Source organism: Trachemys scripta, chromosome 21 (assembly GCF_013100865.1).
Source record: "Trachemys scripta elegans isolate TJP31775 chromosome 21, CAS_Tse_1.0, whole genome shotgun sequence".
NCBI lineage: Eukaryota > Metazoa > Chordata > Testudines > Emydidae > Trachemys > Trachemys scripta.
Window position 1 is genome coordinate 11,992,823 of NC_048318.1, and position 27,450 is coordinate 12,020,272.

Here is a 27,450-nt window from a genome sequence, read left to right on the forward strand (position 1 = left end):
AGTATACTTCATCCTGCCTTGGTGCAGGGGGATGACTGGCTGACTCTGGAGGTCCCTCCCAGCCCTACTTGTCTATGATACAAAGCGTAGGGGCCTTTGCCTTTGGACTGTTCCACGTCTACAGCTCGTCGCCATTTTATCATCAAAAAGCTGGAAGGGGTGGGAGGGAGGGAGATTTAATGGGCATGTCATACGACCCTTTCATGGAAAAATTTGGTATTTCTCAAAACATTTCATCCAAACAAAATGAAAACATTCAATGTGATCTGAATCAAAATGAAAAATTGTAGGGTCTTCCCCCATTCTTCTCCTTCCCTGCCCCCCCCGCCCGCTCTTTTCTAAGGGGAAAAAAAGGAGAAAAAGAGAAGAAAACAAAACCCCAACCTCCAAAATTCTTTCATTTCATTTGGACGAAAAGGTCCAAGTTTCTACGGAAAAACTCAGACATTTTTTTCCCCCTCATCTTTTTCAAAAAATGTTCACAGAAAACACTATTTTTGGCCAGCCCTCGCTCTGCCAAGCAAGCTCTGAAACAGTCACTTATTCAGCTTTGAGGCCTGCTGCTAGTAGAAGCCTAGGCAGATGAGAGTTTGATTCCTGTCCAGTGTGAAAGTGTGTTGGGGTGGAAAGGGGGTTAAAGTTGTACTGGTCACATGACTGGTGATCACATGATACGTGGTAAGCGGAGATAAAGTCAGCTTCTTTGAGCTTCTGATTGATTTTTACTTTGCATCTCCCACATTGTTCTCTTTTTTAAATGCATGGCAGAGATGCCTAAAGTTCTAAATGCATGCCCCATGGCATGGGGTTTATAGGAGATCAAAATCTAAATAGATAAAGATACTAGGATCATTTATACCTAGTATGATCCATTAATTTTCACCCCTACCTGTACTCATCACCTGAAATCCTAGGGAGATCCCATCTTAAATACAACACAATTTTATTCACCATATTCATTTTAATGTCAACCGTATTTTGTGTGCGAGTATTTCATGCAAGTGCATGAGAGAGACCCAGTTAAACCGATGTCCCTGACCTCACTCTCTCTAGCCCTGCCCACATCTGCAAGGAGGTAAAGCTTAGCTCCTGATGGCAAGAAAGTCATTTTCGAAACAAGCTGCAGAACCGGTTGCTGCGTCTTAATCAGAATTTTATTTTTTTTAAAAAGGATATAAACAACTCTTCCTCCCAAAACCTGGTTAGGCAAGAATGTTCTGGGTGTGGGCTGCCTTGTATAATTAATCGCACAGCTGTGGCTTCTGATCCCTTTGTAACATCTCCCTCTCTCTGGCTCTACCCAGCATAGTTCTGGTGTTCTCCACCTCCCAGCAGCTCAAGGTGTGTCATTTAGGCAGAGGCTTTCCTGCATTCCTCCTCCATTCCTTGCTGACTCAATCACCAGCAAGGTTGCCTGCTCTACAGAGAAGAGCAGTTGGACAGAAGATCTACCCCCTGCCAAGAGGGCTGAGAAAGGAGCAAAGAACAGAGGTCAAATCATCCCTCTGCAAAATGGAAACAGGGTGTGCCGCAAGGACAAATGGCGTGGCTGGGAACCAAGAAGATATGACTTGTCCGTCCCCCTCTAAGAAAGAGGGAGAGGAGCTGAAGAAGTCCACCAGTCCCAGTGGGGGTGAGAAGGAAGGTGCCAAAAGCACCGGCAGTCCTTCTCTGGAGACGGGGAAACTGAAGAGCTCCATCTACTCGGGGACTGACTGGAAGAGGCCGATCATCCAGTTTGTGGAGTCAGACGAGAAGAAGTCATCCTACTTCAGCATGGATTCAGGGGACGGGAAGAAGCTATCATACCCTGGGGTGCAGCTTGGGGATGTGAGTCGGCCTCCCATCTCCTTTGTAGACAAAGGGGACTTGAGGAAACCGCTCTTCATGGCAGAGTCGAAAAAGGCCTTCTTCTCCAGTGAAGGAGAGGGCAGGAGGTCATTGTACTCAGGCGGGCAGATAGGGGATCTGAAGAAGCCCTCCCTCCCTCCGATGGAGACAGGGGACCTGAAGAGACCTAGCTACAACATGGCCAACAGAGTGCCCGGGTCGAGACCCCGCGTGAAGCTAGAGGAGGTCCTGTGCGACTCCTGCATCGATAACAAGCAGAAGGCGGTGAAGTCCTGTCTGGTGTGCCAGGCTTCCTTTTGCGAGCTGCACCTCAAGCCCCATCTGGAGGGGGCTGCTTTCCGGGATCACCAGCTGCTGGACCCAATCAAGGACTTTGAAGCCAGGAAGTGCCCGGTGCATGGCAAGACCATGGAGCTGTTCTGCCAGACAGACCAGATGTGCATCTGTTACCTCTGCATGTTCCAGGAGCACAAGAACCACACCACAGTGACGGTGGAGGTTGAGAAATCGGGGAAAGAGGTAACGCTCTCCACTGCCTGTTCCCATCATTCTTTCCACTCATCTAAATAGTAGACAGCTCCCGCTCTGTTCCCACCCGCAATTCCCCCCACCCCACAGAATGTCTAGGTATAATGTTACTTACTCTGGGGAGGCGGAGCATTTGCAGTGGCCTTGAACGGACATGGCCGGTGCACTGGATGACATTAGTAAGGCACTGATATGGTCTAACAGACTGATCTTGGGGAAATGGGTGTGAGGCAACCTGGGTTCTAGTCCCTGCTGTGCCCCCTAGCTCACCATGTGTCCTTGCGCAAATCATTTAGGACCCAATTTTTTAAGAGCAACCTCAAATTTTGAATGCCTCAGTTTTTCAGTACACAAATCTAGGCAGGTAGGGCCTAGTTTGGGTTCAAGGTGTCTCCAGTTGGGGACCCAAAGGTGGTGACCCTCAAAAAAAAAAAAAAAAAAAAAATCAGTGGCCACTTTTGAAAAGGTTGGTCTGAACCTCTCTGGTGTTGTTCCCCTCCCTCCCCCCCAAAGAGAGGACAATAATGCCAGCCCGCCCTTTGTTGGGACAAAAGCTGCATAGTAAATGCAAAGTGTTGTTATCACTGAGCTGTTCACTTGTACAGAAGCTTGCAGGGCTGGAATCCTATTTGAGAGGGAGTCTGCAAAAGAGTGTAGTAGCCTCACTATTAAGTAAGGGCTAAAGAAAGACCTTCCCACCTTTGTTCAGTCTGTTTGCTGAGTGGATGTGGTATAGTTACTACAGGGGTGTGGGACTGAGGTCTGGGCCCCATTGTGCTAGGTGCTGTATGGGCTAGTCCTTGCCCAGAGACCTTCCAATTGAAATAGATATGACAGAAAAAGGCCGATTATCCCCATTTTACACATGGGGACTTGAGACACCGAGATCAAGTGACTTGCCCAAGGTCACACAGGATATCTGTGGCAGCGTCAGGAAATGAACCCAGATCTCATTCCTGCGTCTTAAGCGCAAACCCATCCTTTCTTTGAGGATTGGGAAGCCACTCAGATACCATGGTGAACAGGAAAATACAAATGCCAAAAGGGACAGAGGCTGAGAATTCTTCAGTGACACTAAATACAGAGAACTGGTTTAACTCTTCTTAAGGCCGAGCAGAAGGAAACGGCCTACCCTTTTCAGTTAAGTGCATGCAAGAGGGATTTCCCGGGAATCTAGAATGATCAGATATGTTAATGGTGAAGAAGGGCAGCAGGGAAGTCTGTCTAATCTCCATCCTCTCCTACACAGTTTGCAGTCTTGCTTGCAACATTGTCCTCATCTAGCTGCTTTTTAAAACCAGCCTAAATGATGGTTTGCTCATATCTCAGCAACTCTCTATATAAAGAAATCCCATCTAAATCCCTGAAGGTCTTTCTCAGTCTGCAGGTTAATTTCATGCCTCGTTGTTACTTTGATGCCTTGTAGCATCTGCATCGCCTCTGTTCCCTTTAACATCATGTCTAATCTCAGGGAGGTCCCCGCTTAATCTCTGCTCTCTGGCCGTCATGTTCTCTCTAGCTCTTTTGATTAACTCAGGTCTCCAAGCGGCCATGCATCCTTGCGGTTGCTCGATGGACCTAGACCATCCTGATTGTAAGCAAGTGACCATAACTGGGCAGGCAGAAAGATAGCCTCTCCCCTCCCCCAGGACTTAAGTGATGTCATTTGATTTCTCATATCTGTCTTTGTCCATTTATTTGGCTCTCATTAGTACCACAGCTGAGTCCCTGGGGAACTCAAGCAGGACTTCAAATACATCCCTGAACTGTGTTGTTTCCACTGCTGCTAAGCCTACAGGATTCAGGGGTTTATCAATGTGAATCACACACATGCACAAGGGTTTTCTAGACTACAGGTTTTGGCCATGTTGTAACTTGAATTAATTGGAAATCAATTAGTTTAACCGTAGTTGCTCATTTGTTTCTGGTGCTGGTTAATTCACTCTAGGCTGAACCATAATGAGGAAGGAACAGGGGAGAGTATCTACATTAGCATTTATAATTGCTTGTGAGTGGTGGAAGCTAATTAGCTTGAATTAAAAGGCCACCACAAACTGGAGTCCAGAATCCTCCCACATACAATCAGGTCCTTCTGCTGCTCATCATCTGACAACAAGGGAAATCTGTAGGGATGCTTCTTCCTTGGAATCCATTGAGATTTATCCCAAATACATGGGACTCCTGCAGCAACGTTATTTTCCTTTCCTGTTACACTTGATCCTATTGATTGCTTTGAATGCCTGAGAACACGGTAAGATGCACCAACCTGTCACATACCAAACTGTGTTCTCCTTATCGTAGGTACTTAGACAACTCCCTGACCATAGGGTCTGAACACCTCACAATCTTTTTAATACATTTATCCTCACACCGCCCCTGCGAGGTAGGGCAAAGTTATTATCCCCATTTTACAGATAGTCTGTCTGTCTACCGCAGTTTCCTAAGTGACTTGCCCAAAAATCACACAGGCAAGTCTGTGGTGGAGCAGGGAATTGAATGCTAGTCTCCTGGATAGCAGTCCACCCCACCAAACCATCCTGCCTCTCCCTGTCTTTCCTTCTGCTACACTGCAGAGTACCCACTTAAATCCTCCCCAAGGCACCCTTCCTGGTTAGTTTCCTGCTACAGATTTAAACAAACAGTAACATCCTCAGGGCCAGGCTGTTTAAAAAGCAACAAATCATAAAGCTAAGATAGCAGTACAAAATGTTGGCAAATGGTGGCTGCTGATAGCAAATGCACACACACAAAACTGATTCGCCAAGAGATTTCTGCAGCACAGATGACACCCGGCATTTTAAAAAGAGACACTCCGCTCACAACCAATTTTGCAGGCCTGTTTTCAAATGAGGAAGTATCAGAAATACCCAACAACCACCGATCTGTAAACAACACTGCATTACCGTCCATCCCAAGCCTTAATATTCTGCATGTCAGATCACATCTAGTGGAGAGTGCTTTGATATTTTTTTTTCTTTTCCCTTTAAGGAAAAGTTTACATTGTACAGCAGGTTTAATGAAGTGGTTGAGAACTGACATTCAAGTGACTGGAACTGGGCGTTGCTCATTTCAACAAAGTGGCTTTAAATGGAGCGAACAAGGCTTTGAAGCTGACTGTTCATTCCAATGGTCTGGGGTGCTTCCACTCAGTGCCCTTTCTGTATTGCTACAGGCTGTCAGCTACAGAGCAAACAGTCACTGATATACACAATGGAGGAGCTTTTTCCCCTCCCCCATTGATGTAAGGTGAGGTTTTGGTTTGGCTTGTCTATGAGACCTTGTGTACAGTGGAGTTTTCAGCCCCTGGAGAAGTTTTGCTGCTATCCTCGATGTGATCCTAATGCAGACACTCTATTCGAGGGCAGCACATCTTGCACCGGTGTAGTTATTGACAACTTGAAGGCTGGGTAAACTGCACTGCTGCAAATCAACCCTTAGAGCAACTTTGCTTCTTCATTAAGATTTTGTACTGGTGCAGTTACAGTCCCAGAGAAGCCAGAGCTAAATCCACCAATGTAGATGAGGCCTGGAGTAACCTGAGCTGGGGTTCTCCAACCTTTGCCTTCCTCAGACCATTATGGGAGGGAAAGCTTGACTCAATCCCCCCACTGTTTGGTTCTGAAACTATTGGAAAAAGTTACGCAGTCTTAGAGCAAAGCCAATAGATCTGGACCTTGGGGAAGCCTCCCAGCACGGGGGAATTTTCCTTAAGTAGCCTGGAGCTGGCACAAAGTCTCTATGATACCCTAAAAATCCCTCCTGTAAGGCTGTTCCTAGGCATAGGTGTGGGGGTGTCTGGAGCATCCCTGTGCTCTGGCTATTCCCAGCTGCCAAAATAGCCCCCCTGGGCCACAAGCAGCTGAGTGGAATTTAGGCCAGCCCTGAGGCTGCTGTAATCTGTGCTGGATGCTGAACCGGCCTCCCAGGTAGCCCCAGAACCAAGGCAGCAAAGAGGCACCTTTGCCCAAACCCTCTGGTTGCGTGCTTGGATGTGCTCAGACCCATAACTGGGTTCGAAAAAGAATTGGATGAGCTCATGGAGAATAGGTTCATCAATGGCATTAGCCAAGGTGGCGAGGGACTCAACCCAGTGCTCTGGGTGTTCCTACACCTCTGATTGCCAGAAGCTGGGAATGGGCGACAGGAGATGGATCACTCAAATTGTCCAGTTCTGTTCATTCCCTCTGAAGCACCTGTCATCAGCCACTGTCGGAAGACAGGAAACTGGGCTAGACAGACCATTGTCTGACCCAGTATGGCCGTTCTGATGTTCTTACCCACTAATGAATTGGGACCTTTGTTTTCAGATCTTTTAATTCTCTTGTCACTAGTTATGCTGTATTCAAATTTCCTTCTCTTTCCCTTCTACCTCCCAGCTTATTTTTAGATTATTTTCCCTGTTCTTTTCTGTGAACAGTTTTTTATCTTCCATCCTTTTTATAAATTACCTCTCCACAGAGTACCCTAATTTACTTCAGTTACCCCCCCCCCCAATCCACTTGATTTAATCTGCATCTTCCTTGCCTTTTGCTGGTGTCTTCATAAGCTTTCCCATCTTCCCTTGGCCCTGGTGCCATATCTGGTGTGGATAACTACAATATTTAGATTCTGGCTACCTAAATTGCCTCTGATTTACACCAAAAATGGCATTCTTGCTCTAAATCATAGAGAAGTGTTTCTTGTTAAAACAGCTGCCTCATTCCACTCCAGAGGCAGCTGCATTTCAGTGCTGGAGGCAGGGATAATTATAACTTATACAGTGAGCTAGTAATAATTGGGGAAATCCTGTTGGGATCCATTTTCATAAAAAGTACCATCAAAATTCAGGATCATCATCACCGCCATCCATCCATCAGCTTCAATTCTCCTGACAGTGCTTTCTATCCAGCCCCCCTCCCTTCAGAAAGAGATGATCCATTCCAAAGAAAGCCCCAATGCCCTGCAGACCTAAACCCCTCCACACTGGCACTTGCTTTCCAGCCATACGACGTTCCTGAAAACGATACCAGTAACCCTGACGAGAAAACCACCTTCATAGTCCAACTCTTTCCTTGACTAACTATTCAGTGCTACCAGAAGGTAACCCCACAGACCTGGTTGTCTGTGAAAACCCTTGCCGTTCAGTTTCATTTCTGAATTTGGGCGGGCTATTAGAGGATAATGGGGGCTTGGAGCCAAAGGGTTCGCATCCCATGGCGTCCCACCTCTGCACCAATGGTTGACTGTGCCCTGTATATGACATTGCACAGCATGAGGGAGAGAAAGAAAGCCTTCAGGAAGGCTGCTACGTGGTCAGGGACTGTTCCAGCATGTGCTGCTCCAGGTAACCTATTCCCTAAACACAAATCAAGGAATTAAGTCTCATCCCTTCACCTTCCTGGTCTGAGGTCCAGCAAAATTTCCTCTATCTTAGATATATCAATAGCCCCCCTCATTGTCATAATATCTTTTCCTGAGGCCAATCCACCTTTCCTCTTCCACTCATTGTATGTTAGCTGGAGCTGGTTGGTGAACAAGCCCCAGACACATCCTTTCCCAGCCACTCAACCTGCTTATGTCTGCTTTCCACTCTCTGTACACCTGGAACTCTGGGATATGGCTCTATGTGGGTAGTCACAGTCCAACAGCCCAAAGGGGTCTCCCCGGACCTAGGAACTGTAAAATGGCTTGAGGGGGGCCCCCTTTTAGAGGATCACAGATACCAACATGCAAAGACTGTTCTGAGCGAGATTTCGCGGGAGAAACAGGGATGCAACTTCTAACTTCACTGAGCTATATTGGAGTGGCTGGATTTTTTTTTTTTTTTGATGGGGCAATAGGAAAAAACCTGGCAAATTAGGCTTTCCCTGATAAATAGGGACTTATTAAAGAGGGACAGTTTGAATCAATGGGTCTCAAAAGCTGCTGCCGTTTGCTCAAGCTGGCACTCTGATACCATGGTGATGGGCACAAGTGTAAGAACCTAGTAGACAGATTTCCTTGGCTTGAGCTTGGTTGGGCTTGTTTGGCTGACTTTCTGCTGTGTGCATCATTTATGTTGTGCAGCTAATCTCTTAAGTCACATGGTACTCTTTCTGCTACCCCACTGGATGACTGAAACCTTTAGACCCTCCTTACACTACAGCGATCATTAAGCTAGGGAACCTAGTTACAATGTGGTTGAAATTGCTAGAAGACCTACTTCTGTTAGCCACGGCTGTAGCAGTTCAATCACCTCTGTGTGGCCCAAGTACCCCATAAACAGGGACAGAGTGGGTTACACACCTAGTGAGTGACCCCAGCTGCCAGTGGAGCCAGCGAGAGTTAAAGGTACTTTGCATCTTTGAAACTAGCTTTACCTTAGGTATGGGGATACGGCACAACTGAATCATATTGTAAGCAAACCAGCATTATATCCCGATTCCCTGACTTGGTTACAGTGATAGTGTAAACCCAGCCTTATTACCCAGAAGTGGAAGACCTTGAAATAGTCACGCAAGTTCTCCTGACGCAATTCACTGTGCTGTGCAAAGATGATAGCCACCCATCTTGGCTGATCCCAGGGATCTCCAGAGCTAAAGATCTGAATCGCTACAACCTGAGCTAGGCTCTAGAGGTGGGAACTAGCCCATCCTCACCCTTTGAAGGCAGAATGCGAAGGGAAACACAGCAAACACTGATAGATGGGTTACACAACCCGTAATTGCATTGGTATTCGGGCTCTCGCTCTTTACATGAACATCCTCATCGACCAATAAATCAGTTGTACAAATGTTTGTGGGAAGCCAATAAAAAGGGGTCATGAAGGTATCAAAGCAAAGTTGCTGATTTAGACCAAGCAAATGTTCCCAGTCACTCCCCCACCTCGCCTTTTTTTTTTTTGCTGCCTTCACCCAGCTCTAGCAGAACATTAAAACCCTAGACTCAGAGCACATTAATCCACAGTCCTATCTAAACAGAATTCCTGCCGGGGGCGTCATCCCCTGGTTGCAACACTAATCAAACGTCATTCCATAATTACATGAAAACTGCTACTGCTGCACAAACACGCCCTGGGTTGGGCCCTTCATTTCATACCCCGCTGAATTTTGAAACAAGCCTCTTTGCCCTCCAGCTAATGACTCCAGCATGATTAAAAGCCGTACCATTTGCAATCCCACCCTTCCCGAGCAGGAGACTCTGCTGCTTCCTTTGCTTAGGGAGCCACATCTCTTGACCCAACTGAAGACATCGGGATCTTTTCCAGCTGCCAGCGTATGATATCCATTGAAGTGGTGCCAGGAGCCTGTAGCTCCCAGCCATTATGGTTCAGGGCCAAATGCATAAGTAAAAGCAGAAATTCTCTTTGAAGTAGGCCATACGCCGCTCGATTTCACAGGTCTCCCCCTTTCCTCCCTCCCACAGGCTGAGCTCTCGCTGCAGAAGGAGCAGCTGCAGCTGAAGATCATAGAGGTAGAAGATGAAGTGGATAAGTGGCAAAAGGAGAAGGATCGCATCAAGGTGAGGACGGGACGTTCTCTTTGGCTTTTCCCAACTGCCCCCTTTCCCCTTTTCACCCACATGCTTTCCCCTGTTTTTCACACTTTCCTGCCCCTCTCGCCTCCCCGCTTTTCCCGTGCTCTGATTCTTCCGTTCACATTCTCATATCACACTCATTTCTCCCTCCCTCCACTCCTCTCTTATCACCCGATCAACCACACTCATTCTAAGTCTGGGAGAATGGTGTCCGCTGCAATTCTCACATGACACACCCTGCAGGAGACCAAGAACGCACAAGATGGACTTGCTAGATAACTATCCTTGTTACCTTCTTGCCTGGGGTTACTGGTGCTCTCTCTCCATCCAGCTTTCCAGCAAGCATCACCGAAGGCTAGTCTACACACAAAGGTTGGGTTGGCTCAACTGTACTGGCATAGTTAAAATGATTTAGCCCCCGCAATATGGATCAAGTTATACCCAAAGAAAGATGCCTTATACCAATACAGCTTATTTCCGTAAGGGAAAGGGAATAAGCTATACTGGTATATCTACATCCATAGGAGAGGACCAATGTAAATATCGGTCAACATAATTCACACCCTACCTGGACATCAGGCCCAACAAAGTATGTACAGTCAACAAGAAATCCTGCCTTCTCTCAGTCCTTCCACAACTGTACCTTGGTTTTCTTTCTTCCTTTAATATTATTTTGGGAAGCCAAGCTAGAAAGCTTAGGCCTGAACATGGGACTATCCTTGGTCATTCTGGGACACAATTTCAAAAGGGCCAAAGGGCCAATCCTCAAAGGTATTTAGGTACTTCCATTGGTTTCAATAGGAATTAGGCACCAAAATACTATTGAGGACCTGGGCCTAAGTGACTTAGGAGCCTAGGTCCTATTTTCAAGTGTCACTTCAGAACCTAGGACTCTCTTGAAAGTCCAAGGGACATAGGCTTGTCTACACTAGAAATGTTTGCTACTGTCACTACACTGGTATAGTTAACATGGCAGAAACCCGCTGAGTGTGGACATATTCACGCCAGTACAAAAGTGCTTATATGGATGCATCTTAGTGTAGTGTATATAAGCTCTTTCAGTATAACTGCCTACACCCTAGAAGTAATACTGCTTTAGCCATGCTGGTAGAACATGACCCTAGCAAAGTTGTACCCATGTAACTTTTCTAGTGTGGCCAGACCTTCGGGTGGGATCTCTGCTCCCATGGGCTGGCTGTTGAGAATGCTCTGCCACCCTCCAAGCCTCAGTCCCAAGGGTTTCACTCTAGTAAGGGACTCCTTTTAAGCGACAATGATGAATCTTTATTTTGCAGTAGCGCCCAGAAACCCCATCCAGGGCCCCATTGTGCTGGGTGCTGCACAAACACAGGCAGGGTCCCTAGCCCAGAGAACTTCCCGTCTAAGAAGTCTCCATGCTACACTTCTCCAGACACAGCCTAGGATTTCAGCCTCTCCAGCTTGCGTTTTGATAGGCTAGGGGATCTGCATGCACAAATGCTGCCTAATGGGAGGAAGGGGCCTGGCCATGTGTGGAATAGCTGGAGGTGCTGGGGAGGGGTGTCTGCCTCCAACATCATGCTGTTCTTCCTCTCCTGAATATACATTGCGGTTGTGTTGGATTGCTGGAGTCCCCGGTCTGAGCGCCTCATGCCACGTGCCTTCTATATCCCCCCCACTAGAACTTCACCACCAATGAGAAAGCCACCGTGGATCAGCATTACAAAGAGCTGGTCCGCGACCTGGAGAAGCAGCGGGATGAGGTGAAGGCTGCCCTGGAGCAGAGGGAACAGACCGCGGTGGAGAACATAAAAGAAATCGTGGAGGAGCTAGAAGAGAGGGCAAAGCTGCTGCAGGAGGACAAGGAGACCAGGGAGCAGATACATCAGATCAGTGACTCGGTGCTCTTTCTGCAGGTAAATCGAGGCGGTGTCTTTCCTCCACTCCTGTTTCTACTAAGAAAGGGATATCTCTGATGGGCAGATGGTCCACAGGCGTAACAGAACGGGGTCAATATACACCAGCTGGCAATCTTGCTGTGAAATGTTAGAGTCTGTTTTTTGGAGACGTCCCCCTGACATAAGCAGGAATCAACTAACTGAGCAGGGTATCCAAGGCTTTCACCCGATCAGAGGGCGTTCACATGATACTGCATTGCCTAGAAGCGATGCACAATCTTAGCGGATTGATCCCGCTACCTCTCCTGAAACCTAACATCCCCCAGCCTCCTCAGAGCCCTAATCTCCATTGTATTTAACCTCTTCTGAATCTCTCCTTAGCCTCCCCTGCATCCTAGCCTCTCGGTACTTTAACCTCCACACCTTCCGGTTGGCAGGAATTTGGCGCAATGATGAGGAACTATATCGCCCCACCATCTCTCCCGACTTACAGCGTCTTGCTGGACGGGGACACCATGAGCCCGTCGATGGGGCTCCTCCGGGATGATCTGCTGAACGTCTGCATGAGACACGTGGAGAAGATCTGCAAGGCAGACCTCAGCCGGAACTTCATAGAGAGGAATCACATGGAGAATGGTAGTGTTTCCCCGAGCTGCTCCTCCCTCCCTTTTTCTGCTTTCTATTCATATCCAGAGTCAATCCCATCTCTAGGTCACAGCATTTCCTTGTAAAAAAACTTCAACTTTTTTTTTTCCCATTGAAATTTTCCAGCCAGCCATGCCCATTCCCCAAACTCCAGCAAAGGAGGTAACACAAAGTCAGTGATGAGGTCAGAGCTCAGAGGTCAACAGACGTAAGCTTCCGAGTCACTTCTGAAGTTTCATAAGTCTAAATTCTAAGGCCAGAAGGGACACTGTGATCATCTAGTCTGCCCTCCTGCGTAACACAGAATGGGACTTCGCCATCTGTGACTTAGGCCTTGCAACACTGCTTGTAGCAATGCTTAAATACCTTTACACATCTCAGGCACTTTAGAAAATTTTACCAATAGTTTAATGGATACTGCTTAGAATCTGGCTAATAAGTCCCAGGGTGTTCAAACTGCTGGGAAAAGTTATTTAAGGTAATCCAAAAAACTCTTCACAGCCATCATATCTGCAAACCATAGTTATACTTGAAAGAAGGAAGAGTTTGTATCTAGTGACTGCAAGGAAATAACTCTACAATTACTTATTGGCCTTAATTAACAGACTCCCCGAGTCAACCTAGCAAGCTCACCTGCAACCCATTTGATCTTTCATTGTTAAAAACTTCACTGGGAGAAATAATATATTAGTAGAGTGAAACCTGTTTAATATCAGTCTCCAAAGAGACTCCGCTTGTTGTTATAACAGGTGCCTGCTTAATAATCTTGCAAAGAGGCAGAACCTTCAAACAGCATCCTGAGAGTTTTAATACGGCAGAAATAAATCACAGCAAATAAACCACAACTCCGTTTGCTAACGTAAGAGTCAAACCAATGCAACTAACAAACTAAACATCGGGTGAAATTCACCTCTTTGCAGAGAGCTAGCAGAAGGCTCATACACCACTCAAGGCCTCACAACCAGGCTGAAGTCAGATGTAAGCGGCACGTAAGCCTTGTGTTGGCTCTTTGCACAGGGTCAATTTTGCGCATTTAGAACTAAGCCTGACCCAACACCTCTCATCCAAACCAGTTCCAGAACTCGGAGCTGTTTGCAATCTAGGGCAACTTTTTGCATGTGTCTTTATTATGGGCCACAGTAAAACCCCTTGATCGGAAAATCCTCACATAACGGGGTGTTTGCAATTCTACATCCAGGTCTGAATTTCAGTTGCTTGCGCCCACATCTATGCACCCAAGAGAAAACATCCCTAATCTTTAAGTGGTTTCCATTTCTGGCCAGTGCAGCAGGTCACTCAAAGGGAAATGCCCAAACCCCAAAGTTGTGATGTGGATGTTTTAAATAAGGGGTTTAGTAGGGGGCCTCTTTCTAACTGACTGCAATGCATTTTACTCAGCTGTTCAGGTCTCTGGGTAGTGGAACCCCCCTAGGTAAGTGGTTGACTACTATAGGGAGAGCTAAACTGGAAGCGATAGGAAATCTCACAAGGACGGAGACTGTGCCAGGTGCTTGTGGATAGCAGGTGGACATAAATATAGGTTGGGTTGTAAAATGTCAGCTTCTATAAAGTGTTGCTCCTTCTTGATCAGTGGGATTTCTGTATGGGGACTCATTAATTCAACGCAGACGGTACATTTCTCATGTGCAGTTAGATCCAAGCAACAAACTTAATTCTTTGCTGGCAAAAGGTGCCAGATTGACAGCTCAGGAGAACAAAGTCCTTTATTTACCCAGCCAGCTAAACCTCTTAACTCCTCACCCTGTCAATACTCCTTGATCCAAATGTCTAAGATCCTCACCCAACCACTATGATCCGAGGCCTCCGCCTCTAGAGATGGGGCTGGAATTCAGTTTCCACGGCCCCAGCAGATTTTGACTCCCCTCTTCAGAGTGTGCCAGCTATCCTGGGAAAGGGCCAGGGCCTTAGAAGCCACTGAAGAGGGGAGTCAAAAACTTTAGGGCAACTCCCTCGTAGGCCCCTCTCCTTTTTCTCAGGCGTTTTGCTTGCGGGTGGAGAGGATGTCTCTCCTATTCCAAAACTCGGGATACTCAGCAGATGGGGGCATTGTGACTAGATAAGCTGATCCAACTCATCCCCACGTAGGTTCCCCTGTGATCATGGTGGACACGCTGAGTGTGAGCCACACACACCTGACTCAGGGGAAGTCTTCCCGTTGGCATCCAAGAACTTTCAAATCAGACCCTTTGTTTGTAACTGGATAGGAATGTGTCTGGAGAACATTTGATGGGCATGTCCCAATGAACCCCCAAACTAGCATGTAATGTCCTGGATGCCTGCTAGAGGATAACAACCAGTAGCGGCCCAGTTTGAGATTTTGACCTACCAGTGAAAGGATTTGACTCCATTCCCCTGAGCCATCAGGTTCTCTCGTCTGTCCAATCAGTGTAAGGCCAAGGAGAATTGTGCAAAAGTGTCAACTAGCGAGGAGGCACTTGCTATCCATCCCTCAGCTCTTTGGGAATCATCCACGAAGCTGCTAGTGGGGAACTTTCTCATTTTGTCACACCGAGCCCCATGCTTCTTGTCACACATTCAAGTGTGAATGGTTCATTGAGTGGTTGGGTCCCACCTTTCAGTCCTCTGCCTCTTCTATGAGGAACTGCTGCTTCCCAAAACATTGGTTACTCTATCTTCTCACTAGTGATCTTGGGAGCACAGCCTGTGTGGGAAGGGGACACAGGCAGATGGAGGGGGAGGCTGTTACACAGTCAGAGAGGCCCGGATATAGCAAACGAGCGCATTGTCTAAAATCCCATTTTCACCAACAAACCCTTCTGCCAAGAGCCTTGGTGCATTAATGAGGCCAACTCTAAAGAGAGGGGCAGGAGGAAAGAGAAGAGGGAGTGGCAGAGAAGAGGGAAAGAGGACAGGGAGGAAAGGCTAATGTAAATTCTGCCCAGGACAGGTCTTTATTAGAAAACTTCTCCAGCAGGATCCGGTTGAGACAGCGGCTCCAATCCTGAGCCTAATGGGGTTAATGGGAGTTTTGCCACTATGGCCTTGGCTACACTTACCCGGTAGTTCGACGGCTGGAAATCGAACTTCTGGGTTCGACTTATCGCGTCTAGTCTGGACGTGATAAGTCGAACCCGGAAGTGCTCGCCGTCGACTGCGGTACTCCAGCTCGCCGAGAGGAGTACCGCGGAGTCGACGGGGGAGCCTGCCTGCCGAGTGTGGACCAAGGTAAGTTCGAACTAATTCGAACTAAGGTACTTCGAACTTCAGCTACGTTATTCACGTAGCTGAAGTTGCGTACCTTAGTTCGAATTAGGGGGGTAGTGTAGACCAAGCCTAACTTCAAAAGGGATGAGACTGCCTCGGTGACCCTGGGGTCAAATCCACTTAGATACCTTTGTTCTGTACAGCCATCCTCACTTCACCCCATCCCAAGGAGCCCTAGACAGGAACTGCACAACTAAGGAAGTCTGTTTTCAAAGGATCCATCTTGCAAGGGCAAAATGGTTTCTCCCTAAAGGTCTGAGGAAAGCCAAAGGGGAACGGCCCTGGCCTATGCTGCCCCATCCCACCCACCCCTCGCCTCTGCTGCTTCCAGTCCTACCTTCTGCTGACCCAGACTTTGCTCTGCTCCTCCAGGTGATCACCGCTACATGCACAATAACTACGAGTGGAATCAGCCTGACAACGTGAAGAGATTCTCCATGTACCTGACCCCAAAAGGTACCGTGACTGACCCTTCTCCCTCAAGCTCTCTGTCCGTCCATGGCTGGGCTGCCTCTAAACAAAGCAGGGCAGACAAGACTCAGAGATGCAACGTATGGCGTGTCATTTGCTTCCTCTGACCACTTACTTTTCACATCACCATCCTGGAATCGGGCATATTCAGCCCCTTCATACTGTTCATGCCAGGTCTGAATCTGGCCCCATGTTTTCTGTTTAGCCTAAAAACACAGACATTTTTGCACTCTCTGAAACAGGGCAACAGACAAGGTGCTGCCCAGGGTAACCGGCTTTGAGTGCAAAGCCTGGAGGAGCACTGAAGGGCTCAGGGCTTGTCTCCCTCGGACAAAGGTGTGCTCTGACCTTGCCTTAGCCAACATGAGGTAAAACCCTAGTGAAGATGGGGCAGTCTGAAGTTTTAACATGAGTTAGCAGATTGAGCTCATTACCTCGACCTGCTAACATGTATGAAAGCTCAGGAGTCTTGGGATCTACTCCCAGCTCTGCCAAGGGATTGCTGGGAAACATGGGGCATACCATAGCTCCACTCGCTGGCTAGATTGAGCCTCTCGTATCTTTTGCTATATGGAGAACTGCACTGAATACCCTTGGTCACAACGTTATCCATCCCCTGCATTAGTAGGTGGACATGTTACAGTGTAATAGACATTATGCACCGCAGGAGCGGCGCCAGGGTTTTTGGTGCCCTAGGCAGGGGTCTTTCCGCGCTCCTGGTCGTTGTTGGCAATTCTGCGGCTGGGGGGGGTGGGTCCTTCCGTGCTCCCAGTCTTCGGGGCACTTCGGCAGCGGGTCCCAGAGCGAGTGAAGGACCCGCCGCAGAATTGCCGCCGAAGACCTGGAACTCGGAAGGACCTCCCGCTGCCGAATTGCTGCTGAGGGTGGCAAAATGCCGCCCCCCCAAATCCAGGCAGTTGCCTAAATGGAAGCGCCGGCCCTGATGCACCAGATTCGACAAATGCTACAGGGAGCAGTGTTTACTACTCAGGCCTGTCCCATTGAAGTCAATGGGACATTCACTTTAATAAACCAGATGGGATTCACAGGTTAGTAGTGCACAGAGCTGGCTGAATGCTGCAGAGCCATGGTTGGAATTCACACCAATGCCCTCAGCCACCCCTTATTGGTTTGTTATTTGCACGTACACACTGTAGGAGAAGCAGCTGCTGCCCCAACAGTGCCCCGATTGGCATGAGAACAGGGGATTCATTCCCTAACAAGGCTACTCCTTAGTTGGTATTTGCTCTCAATCATTTGCTATTTCTGTTTTAATCAGCCAATGAGGGAGCAAAATCAAGACCATGTCATTTAGGCAATAACAAATAACACAGAGTCAGAAAGTGAATAGTTCCCAAAAGACACGGGGGGTTTGAAAACTGTTTGTCCAAAGATCTCAGCAAAGAGCTACACGTAGTAAAGCCGTTCGCAGACAGCAAGATTGATTCGTAAAGGATTCACAAAACAGGAAAGGGGGCTGGATCCCAAACAACTATTCCTAATAATAAATAACTTCACAGCAAGTTATCAAACCTGTACATTCCTTCGATACCCATCTCAGTGCATCTCTCCCTGCATTTGAACAGACACCCCCTCTTGATGCAGTGCTGGGGCCTTGCACTCCCCTCAATTAGTTTTCAGAGGGAGGTTTTTACCAATAGGGGTTTTGTGACAGGGCACCACAGGGAACCCCTTAGCACTTGCTAAATACAGGGACAGTCTTCTGCTTCAGAGCTCTCTAGCACAGTAGTTCTCAAACGTTTGTACTGGTGAGCCCTTTCAAATAGCAAGCCTCTGAGTGCATGTGCAGATTAGCAGTGAGAGGTCTATCTAGAGGATGTACTACAAGGAAACAAGCGTGCAGTGCTTAAACTGATGGCCCCACAGTACCATATACAATGACAGGCTGCGGTACCAGCTAGTGCAAAGTAATCCTAGAGAGTGATGTGGTCAAAGGTCATTGGAGTCGGATTCATTTGCAAATCAGTCATTTGTGGCCATCTCAACCCCTCATCTAGCAAGGGGCAGCTCGCTCTCTGTTTAAACCACCTGCCCACAACTGAAAAGTTGGAACAGGGAGGTTACTTGTCCCTAGGGTGACCAGACAGCAAGTGTGAAAAATCAGGACAGGAGGTGGGGGGTAACAGGAGCCTATATAAGAAAAAGATCCAAAAACAAGGACTGTCCCTATAAACTCGGGACATCTGGTCACTCTACTTGTCCCTGTATCTGGTGAGCTTTGCAAGGGAGCGGTGCAGACGCTACGGTGTGTGAAAGGAACATGAATGGAAGTGCTAAAATGAGAGCAGCCCACAGGGTGGCAGCAGACGCACTTCGGAGATCTGGCTCCTTTCCTCTTTGCATATGGCCTCGGTGCCTGGTAGCTTGGAAGATAGGTATGCAGCGGAGACCCACACCTCTGCAGCAAGTGCTGGGGAAACCCTGAAGCACAAGTCTATGGTGGTGGAGGTGAAGTGAGAGTGAGTGAGTGAGCAAGAAACTTTTCCCTATTACGCGTGTCCCATGTTCGGAGTCCCAGCCTCTCCCTGCAGGTATCTCTGCAAGATAATCATGCTGAAAAATCATGAGTGGGCAGCTTAATGTAACTAATGATGGCTTTTTGTTACATTGAGGGAGCTTTGTTCACACCGCTCAGAAAGAGGGAGAGAGACACCGCCCTTCCTCTCCCACCCAGGGCATTGTGAAAAGAACAGATGGACAATTCTTCTGCGGCTTGGCTTACTTTAACCTCACCTATACCGTGCTGGTTCTGATTCTAAGTCTGTCAGGAGGACTGTGAGTGGAGCAACACCAGGGCACAGGCCTAGGTGTGGGTTATCAGGAGCTGATTGCTAAACTGGATTCTCTTGTCTTGCAGCCAATTTCAACAACCGAGCGTGGGAATATTCCTCCTTCCAAAATGCAGAGGAGACACTTGGCATTGGTAACTCTGCTTTCTCAATGAAAGGTATTCCTACCGCCTGTGCCAGGGCTTCTCGCCATTTTCCACCCAGTCCACCTCCTTTGCTTCTCCACCCTTGCCATTTTAGCCACCCTGACACTTTGGGGCAGCCCTAGCTCATATTTGTACCTTTTCTATTTGGTTTATATCATCATCATCTACATTACAATCAGGTTCAGGGCCCCCATTGTGCTAAACATCGTTAGGGAGAGTCCCTGCCCCTTATAATCTAAATAGAGACAAAGGGAAGTAGGAAATATTGTTATTCCCATTTTACCTATAGGGAACCAAGGCATAAAGAGATTAAGTGACTTGACCAAAGTCATGCAGGCACTCTGTGGCAGACACAGGAACAGACTGCAGATCTCCTGAGTCTCAGGCCTGTGGCTTACCTACAGGACCATGCTTCTCCTCTCATCTCTCTTTTGTGTAGATTGAAAGCTTGGGCACGGACTATGTTTGTACAGCGCCTAGTACAATTGGGCCCTGTTCTTGGTTGGTCCCTTGGCACTACCAGACTAAACACTCGCCCTTCCCCTTAGGTCTCTCTTCATTTCTCTGCTCATACTCTTAATATTTTCTCATAGGCCTTCCTGCACAACCCGCACGGCTAGCAGGATTGTCTCCTTTTTACCACATGCTCTGCCATGAGACTCCCCTCAGCAGGAAGGGCCTGATCCAAAGCTCTAGTGAGGACTCCCGATGACTTCACTGAGCATTGCCCAGGGTCCCAAAGGCTGATGGTGAAAGAGCTTTGGTAGACTTGGAGTCTGCCTAATGATTCTAGTTTGTGGCACACTGGTTTATTAGGGCCTGGCGCCGGCACCACGCATACTGCATCACACACGCGCCGTGGTTTCTCGGAAGAAAGATTCTTCCCTCCCTATGCAGAACATTGACACCATACGAACACCCTGCAAACATCAACCTTCTCTCACTTGGCCTGGCCACCTCATACCTACTCCCGCATTTGCAGCCCTGGCCTTCCCTTCCTCCGTTGGGTCCTGCTGAGGTTTTCCAAGTACCCCAAGAAGGTTGGGATGTCAGATCCGAAGGCAGCTTTTTAAAACCCAGACCACCACTTCCTCCTCTCTCATTTCTGGTCGTTAAGAATCCGTTAAAACTAAACGAGATAGCTGTTGGGTAATTATCAGTCCTTTGTTTGCATTCCCAGGGATCTAAGTTCCCTCCACCCAGCAGGTGCCAGGCCATTATACAGGTTGATGATTACACAGACAAGGACTTTTACCCCTGGAAGGCAACCTCTCGAAGTAACACAAGCTCTTCTCTTTTCCAGTGGGCAATGGAACTAAGATGCCATATCAGTTCCCCCAGATGGGGCAAAGTTCACCTGGTGACTTCAGCAAACAGTCCGACGGCAGCCTCTTCACTAAGACTGGTACAGGGCTTCAGGGATTTAGTAGCTTTATACTTCCCTCTATTGGTTCCTTCCACCCCACCGTTCAGGGGTCAGTCTGTAGTGATTGACCTGAGGGGGGTGTTTAATCCCATTCTCTGCTGCTCCCCCTGTGAAAGGCAGCCTGGAATATGGCACACATGGCCCCCTGAACACTCATTCTGGCTTGGTTATGGGAGTAGCTTAATGCAATGCAGGATTTTGCTCAACTTTGGGGTTGTCAGATCTAATGAACAGTTTGGAGTGATTTGTTGGGGGGCAGGGAGAGAATGGAAAGCAAAAGTTATTTGGGCAGTGGTGGTGGTGGTGGGGGGGGACACGGAAAAGGATTCTGGTGAATGACATTCATTGACCCCTCCCTGTAATATCCTAATGGAGACACCTTTTCTAACTTAATAATGTGGGAGGCAGTGTTGCCTAGAAGATAGAGCACTGGACTGGGACCCAAGGGACCTGGGTTCTAATTCCTGGCCTGCTGGGTGACCTTGAGCAAATCACGTTCCTGCTCTGTGCCTCAGTTTCCCCATCTGTAAAATGGGGATACAGATATACTTTGAGATCTCCTGATGAAAAGTGTTATCCCCATCAGTTAAAACAGAGGAACATGCACGTTCAGGGTGAAATCTTAGCCTCAGACTTCACTGAACCCAGGATTTCATCCTCTCCTCCTCACTGGCTACTGCCAAGAGTTGCGATTGCATCAATTCCTGCTAAACAGGGTCAGGCCTGGCCAATATAAAAGCTATGGGTTAGGGTTGCTGGAATGCCATCCTTCAGCTAAGCTGTAAATCCAAGGTCTTGATTTTTTGCAGAAATTAGAGATCCCCAAGAGTTAGAGCAATTAGCCTGGTATCTTGGCCTAACTTTAATTTGGCTAATGACATTCTGCTTCCATAAATTCCCCTGACATTTTAACTGGATAGTTTATTTTTTCACTCCTTCTCCCTGAACTGTTGAATGGTGGTGCCACTGTTCTAATAGATGCTGCAATCCACCCCAGAAGTGGCAGCATTTCGGTCATAGACTATATGATTCCTAACTATGTGTATTTTCTAATTCTGCAATCTGCGATGGTGCTTGCAGGAAGGGGTATTACACAGACCAGATCATAACCCCATCACTGCTCCTAACTAGCTGTTTTGTATTGTCGCAGCGTACCCTGCCATAGTGAGACACCAAGCTACAAAGGTGCAGCCGCAGACATGGAAATCCTCCAAGCAGTCCATGCTGGTAAGTAATAAGACCTGGACTTGTGCACTCATGGGGCTCCAGCAAGAGAAGGAACTGCTGTGGGAGCACCCAGGAGGTTGGGAGTCATAAGGGGTGTTTTGGATCTGGAGAAGGTCCAGCAACTAAGCTTCACCAGTGATAGTATTTCTTATTTTTCATAGTCAACTCTGTGTCATTGAGAGATGGGCAGAGTTGCATGGTTCAGACCAGATTCCAAACCCGCCCATGGCTCAGAAACGTTTGGATGCAGGGTTTTGGTTCAACCCCATTTCAAATCTTAATTTTGGGGCTTTAAATGGTAATTTGCTCCAGTCTAGACCTTGCCACAGTTGCTTAGACCAGGGGTTCTCAAACTGGGAGTCGGGACCCCTCAGGGGGTCACGAGATTATCACAAGCTGTCAGCCTCCACCCCAAACCCTGCTTTGTCTCCAGCATTTATAATGATGTTAAATATATTTTAAAAAGTGTTTTTAATGTATAAGGGGGGGTCACACGCAGAGGCTTGCTATGTGAAAGGGGTCACCAGTACGAAAGTTTGAGAACCACTGGCTTAGACTCTGCAATATTACTGTTCACTGCATGGGGGTCACTTATTATAAGTGTGGTCTGTGGTGCCTAGAAAACACATAATGTGGAGTCTGCACACCACAGACCATAGCGTAAGACTACCTCACATACTGATCACAGAGTCTTGAAGGCTGATGCGCTGTATCACTGATTAAGGATCAGTCTTTATGAAAAGTTGGCCCAATTCATTGCGACTTTGTACCCTATGTAATCATTTATACCACTCCGAAGTGGTCATAAAACACTCCTAGATCCATGTGGTCGTGTTTTGTACCAGTTTCCCACTGGTCTAAACAAATACCAGTATTACCAACCCCATGTGTTCAAATCTCAAAAGTCAGGCCATCCAAAACTCAAGAGATTTTAAAAATAGTACATTTTGGGGGCTGGTTCTTTTTACTTGCCTTCTACTTTTTGAGCCTTTATATTTCATGTTTTCAAGAGTTCCTTGCAACCATGATGGGTAGAGGCTTACTTTTCTTTAAAAAAACCCCAAAAGCAGAGATTCTTAGTTAATTGCCTGACTCCAGGAGCTGGGGCTTCACAAAAACCACCAAATATCTCAACTCACAGGAATCAGAAACACTGGACTACAGAAGGTACAAGGCCATTTTATTTAATTCCTAAATAAAAACCATACTGGATTAACAAGCAAAACAAGTGATCACATAAAAACCTACTTGAACCTATCTCTCCTGGTTCCCTTATCTCCCTTAGCACCGAAATATCTTAGCATCTTGCAAGATCAAAATTAAATGCATGAAAAGGTCTTTCTCCCCCTCCCAAAAGAAAGTTTATCTTTTAATGATTATTATGCATTTGTAAGAACATGCCATTGCCTTAGAAATGAGAAAGGGAAAAAATACCAGGAGTTAAGAGCACTTACCAGTTAGAAGAGAAGAATGCAGCAACCACTTGCAAAATGGCTGCTTTAGGGTGACAGCTGTTTGGCTCTGCCAAATTTAAAGGACTAGACCCAGAAAGGCATGCTGGGAATAATGTTCCCATAAGAGATATCCCTGCAGTAGGGGAGGTTAGGAGAGACCCCGAAGTTGTTGCTATAGCACATTATTATAATGGGGGAAGCAAGGCTAGAGAAGTGGGTTTCCAGTTCCATCTGACAGTGATGAGATTGAGGGTAGAGTTACTATCTACTAGGAGTGAGCTCCACAATGGGCATGGACCTGTTGTGACAGTCCAGTTCCATTAACACAAATCACACCCTTACTAGTGCCCTGATATTAATCCAATAGTCTGGGTTGATTCCCCCCTGTAAACACTTGGATCTCTTTCTCGTGCATATAGTAGTTGGGATTATTTTATTTTTATAGCTTATATTCACCAGATAGACCCGAACCAAACAATCCAGATGATATATATGAGCACTAAAACGTTGCAAAATAGATACATGTGCTCTGGACTGCAGTGGCTCTGTAGGAGCTGTTACAGTCTATTGGGCCAATAATCTGGCTTTTAAAATAGCCTTAAATATGTATTTAAGTAATCCACCTTCTAAAAGGCCTGTAAATATTAATTCACACAACGGACTGCAATGTTCTAGGAGGCCAGAACTGCCGGCCCACAGAGAGTTATTTAAAGGGGAGCTTTTCTTCTTTCTTTAATTACGCTGGAAATTGGAGCTGTAAAGCAAATGGAATTCACACACAAGAGGGCATTGAACAGCAGGTATTAGAAGTGTGGGCTGAACAGCAGGACTGGATGGACATGTTACGTCCATCCATCCATCTCATGCTCAGCATTACACGGTGTATGCGATGTTAATTGGTATGATTAATAGAGAGAAGCCCAAACCAGTCCTTTTAGATATCTACCCAACCATTCCCAAGCTACGATCTGGATCTAGGTCAGTATATCATGATGAAGCAAAACCAAGGCTGCCTTTGCTTTTACCCCAGTGCTAAGCAGAGATATCTATGTCATGAAAAGGCTGATTCGCTCATTTACCCTTGTGCTGGCTTATCGCCTATTCATGGCTACACTAGTTTTGACACTTTGGTACTCCTTAGAACTCTGGCCGGATCAGCACATTTTTGGAGTGGATCTCACAGGGCCCAGCAACATTGCTGGGAGCAGAGGCATTTGGGTAGTTTCCATAAGCAATGCACTGCATTCAAGGAGGTAATTAAGAGGACCTGTTGAGCTGGTGCAGCTACGCACAGCAGAGAAGTCATGGTAGATTTTACCAATACAGGTGGTTCTGAGTTGAAGATCTTGTCTGAGATGTTGCAACCAACTAGCACAACTAACCCATAACGTGGCTGTTGTGTTTTACAAGAGCTGCAAGCTCCCTCGTTCCAGCCAATGTTGTTTTTTGCAACACACCCTTCCCAGGGATAAACATGGCCAGATCATCCGGGCGGTAACAGCAGGATGACAAGGTTAGATGCTGATGGGAAGTGGCACAACTGAAAGCAGCAATGAATAGAATGGGGGGAAGTTTGTAAAATAGATGCTCAAGTTCAGCTTTGTTCCTGCCCTTTTGTCATTCATGAAGATTTGCACAAACTGGGTTTTGTTTACACGGACTTTTGAGGGCTGGGCTGTTTTTCACACAGAAACCTATATTCACATGTGGACTTGAGGACAGACAACAGCACTGGTTATTTAACACTGGTTATTCCTTACAGTCACGTTTAAGGGTTTTGCGTCATCCAGCCAGAGAGCAGAAAAACACCATGCAGCTTAGCTGATCCATCACACACAGTGCATAGGTCAATGTTTGTGAACATCCTATAGATTCAGATTTTAGTTCTGAACAATGAGTAGCTACGTACAAATATCAAAGGGTGAAATTCAGCCCTGCCCAGAGGGCTGGCAGCAGACACATGCACCCCCTAAGTCCTATTTTGAGGGCTCACGTGGGATTTAATTAATGCAGATACTTGGTGTAGACCCTCTGCCTCAGAACAAAACTCACCCAAAGTCTGTGTGCAGCTGGAGAATAAGGGCTACGTTTGCAATGAATAAGTCAAGTGGCTCCAGTTTCTGAACAGGGGGAATGGGTGGTGTCGCTCTGCTAAAAGAACAGCTGGAACTGTTAATAATATATAACCTTTTGAGTGGAAGGGGTATGCGGGAGGGTTAATTAGATGGCGGAGGCAGTGCAAATTAAGTGTAGGTCAAGGACAGACTGCAAGCTACAGTCCTGCTCTTAATTCACATGCCCAAAATTCTCCATTGCAGTCACACCACCGCCCCTTTTACGTCAACAAAGGCAACGGATTCACTTCAAATGAGGCACCTTGAATCCCGCTGTCCATGGGAAAAGCCAGATGTGCCGGGAGTGGAGAACCAACCAAGAATTTTCACATATGAACCTGCTACTATATTAAACTTCCTACTCTAATCTCTGGAGGGGCTGGATAGGGTGGTCGGCGCTAGAGGAAATGAGGACTTTTCCCAACTCATAATCGGTCCCAGGACCGTTTTATATTTCTCTTGAAAGCTCTGCAGCCCCAGAGAACTGTAACAAGCCCAACCCGTGTAGATTTCTTATTCCCTGTCTCGCCACACCCTTCTCTACCTGCAGAGAGATTGCTCTACTTCTCCTAGGTGCTTTGGGGAAGGTGGGGTCTTGGATATGGTATGCACTGAGCCCTTCCCCTCCATAGTATCATACCATGTGCTTCCTGCTCTCCCAACCACATAGTCATCATTGAATGAATTTGTAGAGCTGGTGAAAGGTGCCAAGTTGGAGTCTGAAGTCCTCTTTAAATCTACAAGGCAGGGTCATCCTGGGAACTGGCAGGCCAAGCTTTCTCCATGCTCCTCCATCCACCTGCCTCAAACCTAATCTGCAGACATTCCCCTCTCCCCCAGTGGGAAGGGCAAGTCTGTTTCTGTGAGCCACTCAATCCTTGGCCTCTCTATGGAGACACTCTTGGGCTTCCCCTTGACAATGTCCAGTGGTTACCACATGGTGGACACCACCTCTGCACCAAGGACAGCTCTGAGTCCCACCCACTCATTTCACAGTGGCCACCAAAGATGCATCAGACTGTAACCGCTTCCAGTCACTCCTCCCCTGGGCTGGCTGCCAATCGATGGCAAAAAGGCTCTACATCCCATTAACGGGCCCCCCCAGCCACCGCTTCAAATTAAAAAAGAAAAGGAAAATCCATCCCACTAATGGAAGATTGATTAGATGTCGTAGGTGGGCTCCCCCCCTCTTCCCGCAAACAAAATTAGCTTATATATTTTGGTTCCATTATTTTTTTCTGGATCAGGAATTATTTTTGTTGTTGCTCACGGTAATATTTCAGGGTTGGTTTTTTTTCTGACGGTGTTCTGGACAGAGCGGTCGCATGACTGTTGCCAGCCAGAAAGCAGGGCAGAGGCAATTGGCGTTCCAATGATCCAACTTAGCTTTTCCCTCTGGGCAACAGGGAGGGGTCATTGTAACTATGCAAAATCTCCAAGAGCATCAGCGCTTGCTGCTGTTGGCTGCGGAGCACCCTCAGCTCCCCATAACTTCCATGGGAACTAAAGGCACATTGCAGGATCAAGGCCTGGCTCTCTGACAATGATAAGTTGCTGGAGAAGCGAGTGTTTGCAGCTACTTTGCGTGACTTGTTCAGTTCAAGCCTTCCTCAGGTTCACAGCCAGCCCACCCCTTCTCCTCACCCGTGCCCGCTCGCACACGCATGCAGCACCTGGTTGAACGAGGTCACACCTATTGCTTGCTGAAAATTACTTTGTAGTTAATCCCCATGGCAAAGCTATGTGCTGTTTTTTAATCTGACTCTGCAGACAAAACTTCTTTTATATCCATGTTTTAAATGAAAGGACGGGGCTGGGGAGGGAGAAGGGGGCTGGGGTTGGGTGGGAGTGGGGTTGGGCTTGTGTATCTGTTTGCTTTGAAAAAAAGCTAGAGTAGTGTGTGTGCATGTGTGTGATATTAAAATAAACTACTGCCCATGCTGCTGTTTTAAGTCAAGAGTGTGCGGGGGGCGGGGGGAGATACAGGTCCCAAAGTCATGGGCCTCGGGAAACAGCACACAGTAATATGTTTAGCAAGCAACAAGACAAACCACAGGGGAAAGGGGCAGTGATGCATTGTCTAGATACCAGGGATGGGGTAATTTAGGAAGAGGATTTCCCTGGCTTCTCCTCCAAATACAACAGCGGTTGATTTTTTTAC

At 47.2% G+C, this 27,450-nt stretch overlaps 1 protein-coding gene across 2 annotated transcripts; it reads left to right on the plus strand.

The window, feature by feature from the left end:
• The first annotated feature begins 1,335 nt into the window (after positions 1-1,335).
• TRIM29 (tripartite motif containing 29) lies at positions 1,336-27,114 on the plus strand. Of its 2 annotated transcripts, XM_034754864.1 has the most exons (9): positions 1,336-2,370; positions 9,763-9,858; positions 11,535-11,768; positions 12,188-12,386; positions 16,014-16,097; positions 18,991-19,080; positions 20,372-20,473; positions 21,645-21,721; positions 25,494-27,114. In XM_034754864.1, the coding sequence occupies exons 1-9, from the start codon at positions 1,513-1,515 to the stop codon at positions 25,554-25,556; spliced, it is 1,803 nt and encodes a 600-aa protein (XP_034610755.1). In that variant the 5' UTR covers positions 1,336-1,512; the 3' UTR covers positions 25,557-27,114. The 2 variants fall into 2 exon arrangements, with proteins under 2 accessions (XP_034610755.1, XP_034610756.1); XM_034754865.1 differs by lacking the exon at positions 20,372-20,473.
• Positions 27,115-27,450: the final 336 nt, after the last annotated feature.